The sequence below is a fragment of the Salvelinus namaycush genome, unplaced genomic scaffold (assembly GCF_016432855.1).
Source record: "Salvelinus namaycush isolate Seneca unplaced genomic scaffold, SaNama_1.0 Scaffold3006, whole genome shotgun sequence".
Taxonomy (NCBI): Eukaryota; Metazoa; Chordata; class Actinopteri; order Salmoniformes; family Salmonidae; genus Salvelinus; species Salvelinus namaycush.
The window spans coordinates 1-9,174 of NW_024059905.1; the positions used below are offsets into that span (position 1 = coordinate 1).

General features: G+C 47.0%; 1 protein-coding gene across 1 annotated transcript; it reads right to left on the reverse strand.

The window, feature by feature from the left end:
* Positions 1 to 39: 39 nt before the first annotated feature.
* Positions 40 to 8,102, reverse strand: LOC120039811 (AP-5 complex subunit zeta-1-like; the record flags this gene model as incomplete). The annotated part of the gene is made up of 3 exons (XM_038985181.1): positions 7,943 to 8,102; positions 3,071 to 3,208; positions 40 to 233 (listed from the first exon to the last, which is right to left on the reverse strand). Coding segments are annotated over exons 1-3 (373 nt in total), but the record flags the coding sequence as incomplete, so codon positions are not given.
* Positions 8,103 to 9,174: the final 1,072 nt, after the last annotated feature.

Genomic DNA, 9,174 nt, shown 5'->3' on the forward strand with positions numbered 1-9,174 from the left:
ACATGTTTGGGGGTTACTCGGCACTAGCCTATTCAGTACGGATGTGTACCTGTGACAGCGCTACGGCAGCAGTGTGACTGGTTAAAGGGCTGTAGTCATTTAGGGTGTAGATCTGCCCCGGACCAGAGGGGGGCAGTGTTTCTCTGAGGACTGCTGAGGTCAACACAGTCAGCTGCTCCACAGAGGAAGACACACAAAGCGACAGGAGACGTCGATGCAGCTCCACTGGCAGCCTGTGGACAACACGTATACACAGGTTACCATGACAACATGCTACCGTGACAACATGCCTCTGAGACCACCCAATACCACGGGGAAGGCAAGCGTGCAGGTTTTTGTTCCAGCCCAGCTATAATACACATGAAAATGAAACTATTGTCTTCCATTCTTTACAGATATGACAGTCTGCAACCCTCTCCAGGACCAGAGAGACAGGCTTACATCCAGGTGGACTTGGTGCTAGGGTGTAGGGTACCTCCTAGTGTACTAGGTGGAGGCCATGATCAGGTGTAGTCAGTTAGGGTTTAGGGTGTAAGGTACCTCCTAGTGTACTTGGTGGAGGCCATGATCAGGTGTAGTCAGTTAGGGTGTAGGGTGTAGGGTACCTCCTAGTGTACTAGGTGGAGGCCATGATCAGGTGTAGTCAGTTAGGGTTTAGGGTGTAGGGTACCTCCTAGTGTACTAGGTGGAGGCCATGATCAGGTGTAGTCAGTTAGGGTTTAGGGTGTAGGGTACCTCCTAGTGTACTAGGTGGAGGCCATGATCAGGTGTAGTCAGTTAGGGTGTAGGGTTTAGGGTGTAGGGTACCTCCTAGTGTACTTGGTGGAGGCCATGATCAGGTGTAGTCAGTTAGGGTTTAGGGTGCAGGGTACCTCCTAGTGTACTAGGTGGAGGCCATGATCAGGTGTAGTCAGTTAGGGTGTAGGGTACCTCCTAGTGTACTTGGTGGAGGCCATGATCTGGTGTAGTCAGTTAGGGTTTAGGGTGTAGGGTACCTCCTAGTGTACTAGGTGGAGGCCATGATCAGGTGTAGTCAGTTAGGGTGTAGGGTACCTCCTAGTGTACTTGGTGGAGGCCATGATCAGGTGTAGTCAGTTAGGGTGTCTCCTAGTGTACTTGGTGGAGGCCATGATCAGGTGTAGTCAGTTAGGGTTTAGGGTACCTCCTAGTGCACTAGGTGGAGGCCATGATCAGGTGTAGTCAGTTAGGGTGTAGGGTGTCTCCTAGTGTACTAGGTGGAGGCCATGATCTGGTGTAGTCAGTTAGGGTTTAGGGTACCTCCTAGTGCACTAGGTGGAGGCCATGATCAGGTGTAGTCAGTTAGGGTGTAGGGTGTAGGGTACCTCCTAGTGTACTAGGTGGAGGCCATGATCAGGTGTAGTCAGTTAGGGTGTAGGGTGTAGGGTACCTCCTAGTGTACTAGGTGGAGGCCATGATCAGGTGTAGTCAGTTAGGGTGTAGGGTGTAGGGTACCTCCTAGTGTACTAGGTGGAGGCCATGATCAGGTGTAGTCAGTTAGGGTTTAGGGTGCAGGGTACCTCCTAGTGTACTTGGTGGAGGCCATGATCAGGTGTAGTCAGTTAGGGTGTAGGGTGTAGGGTACCTCCTAGTGTACTAGGTGGAGGCCATGATCAGGTGTAGTCAGTTAGGGTGTAGGGTGTAGGGTACCTCCTAGTGTACTAGGTGGAGGCCATGATCAGGTGTAGTCAGTTAGGGTGTAGGGTACCTCCTAGTGTACTAGGTGGAGGCCATGATCAGGTGTAGTCAGTTAGGGTTTAGGGTACCTCCTAGTGTACTTGGTGGAGGCCATGATCAGGTGTAGTCAGTTAGGGTTTAGGGTGTAAGGTACCTCCTAGTGTACTAGGTGGAGGCCATGATCAGGTGTAGTCAGTTAGGGTTTAGGGTGTAGGGTACCTCCTAGTGTACTAGGTGGAGGCCATGATCAGGTGTAGTCAGTTAGGGTGTAGGGTACCTCCTAGTGTACTAGGTGGAGGCCATGATCAGGTGTAGTCAGTTAGGGTTTAGGGTGTAGGGTACCTCCTAGTGTACTAGGTGGAGGCCATGATCAGGTGTAGTCAGTTAGGGTGTAGGGTGTAGGGTACCTCCTAGTGTACTAGGTGGAGGCCATGATCAGGTGTAGTCAGTTAGGGTTTAGGGTGTAGGGTACCTCCTAGTGTACTAGGTGGAGGCCATGATCAGGTGTAGTCAGTTAGGGTTTAGGGTGTAGGGTACCTCCTAGTGTACTTGGTGGAGGCCATGTTCAGGTGTAGTCAGTTAGGGTTTAGGGTACCTCCTAGTGTACTTGGTGGAGGCAATGATCAGGTGTAGTCAGTTAGGGTTTAGGGTGTAGGGTACCTCCTAGTGTACTAGGTGGAGGCCATGATCAGGTGTAGTCAGTTAGGGTGTAGGGTGTAGGGTACCTCCTAGTGTACTTGGTGGAGGCCATGATCAGGTGTAGTCAGTTAGGGTTTAGGGTACCTCCTAGTGTACTTGGTGGAGGCCATGATCAGGTGTAGTCAGTTAGGGTTTAGGGTACCTCCTAGTGTACTTGGTGGAGGCCATGTTCAGGTGTAGTCAGTTAGGGTTTAGGGTACCTCCTAGTGTACTTGGTGGAGGCAATGATCAGGTGTAGTCAGTTAGGGTTTAGGGTGTAGGGTACCTCCTAGTGTACTAGGTGGAGGCCATGATCAGGTGTAGTCAGTTAGGGTGTAGGGTGTAGGGTACCTCCTAGTGTACTTGGTGGAGGCCATGATCAGGTGTAGTCAGTTAGGGTTTAGGGTTTAGGGTACCTCCTAGTGTACTTGGTGGAGGCCATGATCAGGTGTAGTCAGTTAGGGTGTAGGGTTTAGGGTGTAGGGTACCTCCTAGTGTACTTGGTGGAGGCCATGATCAGGTGTAGTCAGTTAGGGTTTAGGGTTTAGGGTACCTCCTAGTGTACTTGGTGGAGGCCATGATCAGGTGTAGTCAGTTAGGGTGTAGGGTTTAGGGTGTAGGGTACCTCCTAGTGTACTTGGTGGAGGCCATGATCAGGTGTAGTCAGTTAGGGTTTAGGGTTTAGGGTGTAGGGTACCTCCTAGTGTACTTGGTGGAGGCCATGATCAGGTGCAGTCTCTGGAGTGAGTCGATGACATCATGGCCGTGTTCTTTACCCGTCAGCTGCTTGGTGATCCTGCTGTAGAACTTCTGTAGCTCCTCCTCCCCGATCTCCCTGGAAACAACATCACAGCCGTCACCTTCATGCAGCTCCGGGTCAGTGGTGAACGACTCCAGAGAGGTATACGACAAGGCAGGGTCAAGGAGTTAGATAACGTTGATTATCAACCACAAATAACTGGTGATCTTCTGATTCATTAAGAAACCTAAACGTGTTGGTTGTTGAGTCAATTAGACCACGCCCATTTCAAGCTTATCTTAAAAAAAGAAAAAAAATCAGAATAGTTTGGCAAGTTAGCTGCCTAAAGGCGACTACAAGCTACTCTCTGTTGATCTACGTGCGTAAAAGGCACATGGGTGGAATCGTTTGTTGCGTCCCACCCAGAGAGGAAGTCAGTGTAGTGGATATCCACTAGGGGGAGCCAGAGTAGCCGAGTCTTTTTGACTCTAGCTAACGACGACTTTTGAACTTCTGGATCCGGTGTTACGTGCCAGTTTACAGATGCTAGCTACATGTCAGGCTAGTCTGGTGTTATACACCTGTTTACAGATGCTAGCTACATGTCAGGCTAGTCTGGTGTTATATGCCTGTTTACAGATGCTAGCTACATGTCAGGCTAGTCTGGTGTTATGTGCCTGTTTACAGATGCTAGCTACATGTCAGGCTAGTCTGGTGTTATGTGCCTGTTTACAGATGCTAGCTACATGTCAGGCTAGTCTGGTGTTATGTGCCTGTTTACAGATGCTAGCTACATGTCAGGCTAGTCTGGTGTTATATGCCTGTTTACAGATGCTAGCTACATGTCAGGCTAGTCTGGTGTTATATGCCTGTTTACAGATGCTAGCTACATGTCAGGCTAGTCTGGTGTTATACGCCTGTTTACAGATGCTAGCTACATGTCAGGCTAGTCTGGTGTTATACGCCTGTTTACAGATGCTAGCTACATGTCAGGATAGTCTGGTGTTATACGCCTGTTTACAGATGCTAGCTACATGTCAGGCTAGTCTGGTGTTATACGCCTGTTTACAGATGCTAGCTACATGTCAGGCTAGTCTGGTGTTATACGCCTGTTTACAGATGCTAGCTACATGTCAGGCTAGTCTGGTGTTATACGCCTGTTTACAGATGCTAGCTACATGTCAGGCTAGTCTGGTGTTATACGCCTGTTTACAGATGCTAGCTACATGTCAGGCTAGTCTGGTGTTATATGCCTGTTTACAGATGCTAGCTACATGTCAGGCTAGTCTGGTGTTATTAGCTAGCTACATGTCAGGCTAGTCTGGTGTTATTACAGATGCTAGCTACATGTCAGGCTAGTCTGGTGTTATACGCCTGTTTACAGATGCTAGCTACATGTCAGGCTAGTCTGGTGTTATACGCCTGTTTACAGATGCTAGCTACATGTCAGGCTAGTCTGGTGTTATACGCCTGTTTACAGATGCTAGCTACATGTCAGGCTAGTCTGGTGTTATACGCCTGTTTACAGATGCTAGCTACATGTCAGGCTAGTCTGGTGTTATACGCCTGTTTACAGATGCTAGCTACATGTCAGGCTAGTCTGGTGTTATATGCCTGTTTACAGATGCTAGCTACATGTCAGGCTAGTCTGGTGTTATACGCCTGTTTACAGATGCTAGCTACATGTCAGGCTAGTCTGGTGTTATACGCCTGTTTACAGATGCTAGCTACATGTCAGGCTAGTCTGGTGTTATATGCCTGTTTACAGATGCTAGCTACATGTCAGGCTAGTCTGGTGTTATATGCCTGTTTACAGATGCTAGCTACATGTCAGGCTAGTCTGGTGTTATTAGCTAGCTACATGTCAGGCTAGTCTGGTGTTATACGCCTGTTTACAGATGCTAGCTACATGTCAGGCTAGTCTGGTGTTATACGCCTGTTTACAGATGCTAGCTACATGTCAGGCTAGTCTGGTGTTATACGCCTGTTTACAGATGCTAGCTACATGTCAGGCTAGTCTGGTGTTATACGCCTGTTTACAGATGCTAGCTACATGTCAGGCTAGTCTGGTGTTATACGCCTGTTTACAGATGCTAGCTACATGTCAGGCTAGTCTGGTGTTATACGCCTGTTTACAGATGCTAGCTACATGTCAGGCTAGTCTGGTGTTATATGCCTGTTTACAGATGCTAGCTACATGTCAGGATAGTCTGGTGTTATACGCCTGTTTACAGATGCTAGCTACATGTCAGGCTAGTCTGGTGTTATATGCCTGTTTACAGATGCTAGCTACATGTCAGGCTAGTCTGGTGTTATATGCCTGTTTACAGATGCTAGCTACATGTCAGGCTAGTCTGGTGTTATATGCCTGTTTACAGATGCTAGCTACATGTCATGCTAGTCTGGTGTTATGTCCCTGTTTACAGATGCTAGCTACATGTCAGGCTAGTCTGGTGTTCTATGCCTGTTTACAGATACAGATGAGTAACCATCTGGAGGTCACCGTGATACAGTCTACAGCTCAATGGGGAGAGTTACCATCTGGATGTCACCGTGATACAGTCTACAGTTCAATGGGGAGAGTAACCATCTGGAGATCACCGTGATACAGTCTACAGCTCAATGGGGAGAGTTACCATCTGGAGGTTACCGTGATACAGTCTACAGCTCAATGGGGAGAGTAACCATCTGGAGGTCACCGTGATACAGTCTACAGCTCAATGGGGAGAATACCATCTGGAGGTCACCGTGATACAGTCTACAGCTCAATGGGGAGAGTAACCATCTGGAGGTCACCGTGATACAGTCTACAGCTCAATGGGGAGAGTTACCATCTGGAGGTCACCGTGATACAGTCTACAGCTCAATTAGAGTTTGAGCTGCAATCCGGTAACACAACATGGCCCGGTGCCCTTCGCCCTTCGCTCCCGCTTGCCGAGCACTGCTGTACCTGTTGCTTATCGGAGCTGTTCTTGCCGTAATATGGACTTGGTCTTTTACCAAATAGGGCTATCTTCTGTATACCCCTCCTACCTTGTCACAACACTACTGATTGGCTCAAACGTATTAAGAAGGAAAGACATTACACAAATAAATTTTTAACAAGGCACACCTGTTAATTGAAATGCATTCCAGGTGACTACCTCATGAAGCTGGTTGAGAAAATGCCAAGAGTGTGCAAAGCTGTCATCAAGGCAAAGGGTGGCTACTTTGAAAAATATAAAATATATTTTGATTTGTTTAACACCTTTTTGGTTACTACATAGTACTATGTAAATACAGTACCAGTACTATGTAAATACAGTACCAGTACTATGTAAATACAGTACCAGTACCATGTAAATAGAGTACCAGTACCATGTAAATACAGTACCAGTACCATGTAAATACAGTACCAGTACCATGTAAATACAGTACCAGTACCATGTAAATACAGTACCAGTACCATGTAAATACAGTACCAGTACCATGTAAATACAGTACCAGTACCATGTAAATACAGTACCAGTACTATGTAAATACAGTACCAGTACTATGTAAATACAGTACCAGCTGATGAAACTGGGTTTGCACAACCAAATAATTTCCTGCTCAAACTGTCAGAAACAGTCTCAGGGAAGCTCATTCGTGTGCTCGTCATCCTCACCCCAGGGTCGTGACCGACTCACCTTCGATGGCCACTGGCACACGGGAGAAGTGTGCTCTTCACGTATTAATCCACGTTTCAACTGTACCGGGCTGATGGCGAACGGTTTTCTGATGTCAATACTGTGAACAGAGTTCCCCATGGTGGCGGTGGGGTTATCGTATGGGCAGGCGTAAGCTACGGACAACGAACACAATTGCATTTTATCAATGGCAATTTTAATGTAGAGATACCGTGGCCCATCGTCGTGCCATTCATTTAATTTGTTATTTATTTAATTAGGCAAGTCAGTTAAGAACAAATTCTTATTTATAATGACGGCCTACCCCGGCCAAACACGGACGACGCTGGGCCAATTTTGCGCCACCCTATGGGACTCCCAATCACAGCCGGATGTGATACAGCCTGGATTCAGCCCAGGGACTGTAGTGACGCCTCTTGCACTGAGATGCAGTGCCTTAGACCGCTGCGCCACTCGGGAGCCAAAATTCCTCCACCGCCATCACCTCATGTTTCAGCATGATAATGCACGGCCCCACGTCACAAGGATATGAACACAATTCCTGGCAGCTGAAAATGTCCCAGTTCTTCCACGGCCTGCATCCTCATCAGACATGTCACCCACTGAGCACGTTTGGGATGCTCTGGATCAACATGTTTGACAGCGTGTTCCAGTTCCCGCCAATATCCAGCAACTTCTCACAGCCATTTATATTGTATTTGTTTTATTTAACATTGAAGAGTGGGACTACATTCCACAATCAACAGCCTGATCAACTCTGTGCGAAGGAGATGCGCTGCACGAGGACAATGGTGGTCACAACAGATACTGACGCGTTTTCTTATCCACGCCCCTTTTTCATAAAGTATCTGTTACCAACAGATACATATCTGTATTCTCAGTCATGTGACATCTATTGGTTAGGACGTAAAATATTTTATTTCAATTGACTGATTTCCTTATATGAACTGTAACTCACTAAAATCTTTGAAATTGTTGCGTTTATATTTCTGTTCAGTGTACCTTGCAACTCGGTTTGTGGTTGCGCAGTGACAAGAGCAAGCTAACACCAAACAACATGACAGCAGCGGCGTACGACGGACAGAAGCAGGCGGAGAACAGTGTCCTTTCCCCGGCTTGACTCTGTTCTGAACACCGCTAACTGCCGGGTGCTGGGTCTTACCTGGCTTGTTTGATCAAACTCTCTGTTCCTGCTGAATACATCGTAGCCGTCCAGACGAGTTGTAAATTGTCCGCTGGGGAAACATGTCCGACTGACAATCACGTGAATCCTCTACTAGTTCCGCGTTGTCAGCGGGTCTGCCCAGTGCCCCGTTAACATCGTGACGTATTTCATTACGCATTACGCTATTTAACAAGGCAAGTCAGAACAAATACTTATTTACAATGACGGCCTACCCGCCTACCCCAGCTAAAACCGGACGATGCTGGGCCAATTGTGTGCCGCCCTATAGGGACACCCAATCATGGCCGGATGTGATACATCCTGGATTTGAACCAGGGACTGTAGGCCTCTTGCACTGAGACGCAGTGCCTTAGACCGCTGCGCCACTCGGACATCTTGACGGACGTGGTCACTGTTCCAGCGACATCAGCGTATACAAAATCCAATATGGCTGCCAACGAATTACAAAAATATACATATTATTTTGTATTATTATTATTTTATCAACATCAAATCGATACAAAAAGTATATGGGGAACACAAGTATATATATAGAATATACAAAGGACATTTGGGCGTAAGGGCGGGGCTAGGGGCGGGGCTAAGGGCGGGGCTAAGGGTCCAATATCACATTACACAACGACCTTATACACACTGATAATTCTAACAGCTTTTTTGTCACCAGAGTATTTCATTGTCTTAAAATAATGTTCAATATATTTTTGCAAGGTAATACAATGTTTTGTTTTGTTTGTAAATGTACATTTGTGAATATGACATTTGGTCAAAAGAATAATGAAATGAATTACATAAAATAGTTTCAACTTCTTTCTATCCTAAGTAAAGAATCCAAGCATCTCTCCATAATAGTGTAAAATCTTCAGAAATGTGTTTGATTATAAATCTACGGATGTCTTGCCACAGATTCCTTACATGAATACAATGCCAAAAAAGACGCAACACTGTTTCTTAAGCTGCTCTGACAGCTGGTGCTTAAAGCTAGTGAGGGAGATATGAGTCTCCGGCTTCAGTGATTTTTGCAGTTCGTTCTAGTCATTGGCAGCAGAGAACTGGAAGGAAAGGCGGCCAAAAGAGGTGTTGGCTTTGGGGATGACCAGTGAGATATACCTGCTGGAGTGCGTGCTACGGGTGGGTGTTGCTATGGTGACCAGCGAGCTGAGATAAGGCGGGGCTTTACCTAGCAAAGACTTGTAGATGACCTGGAGCCA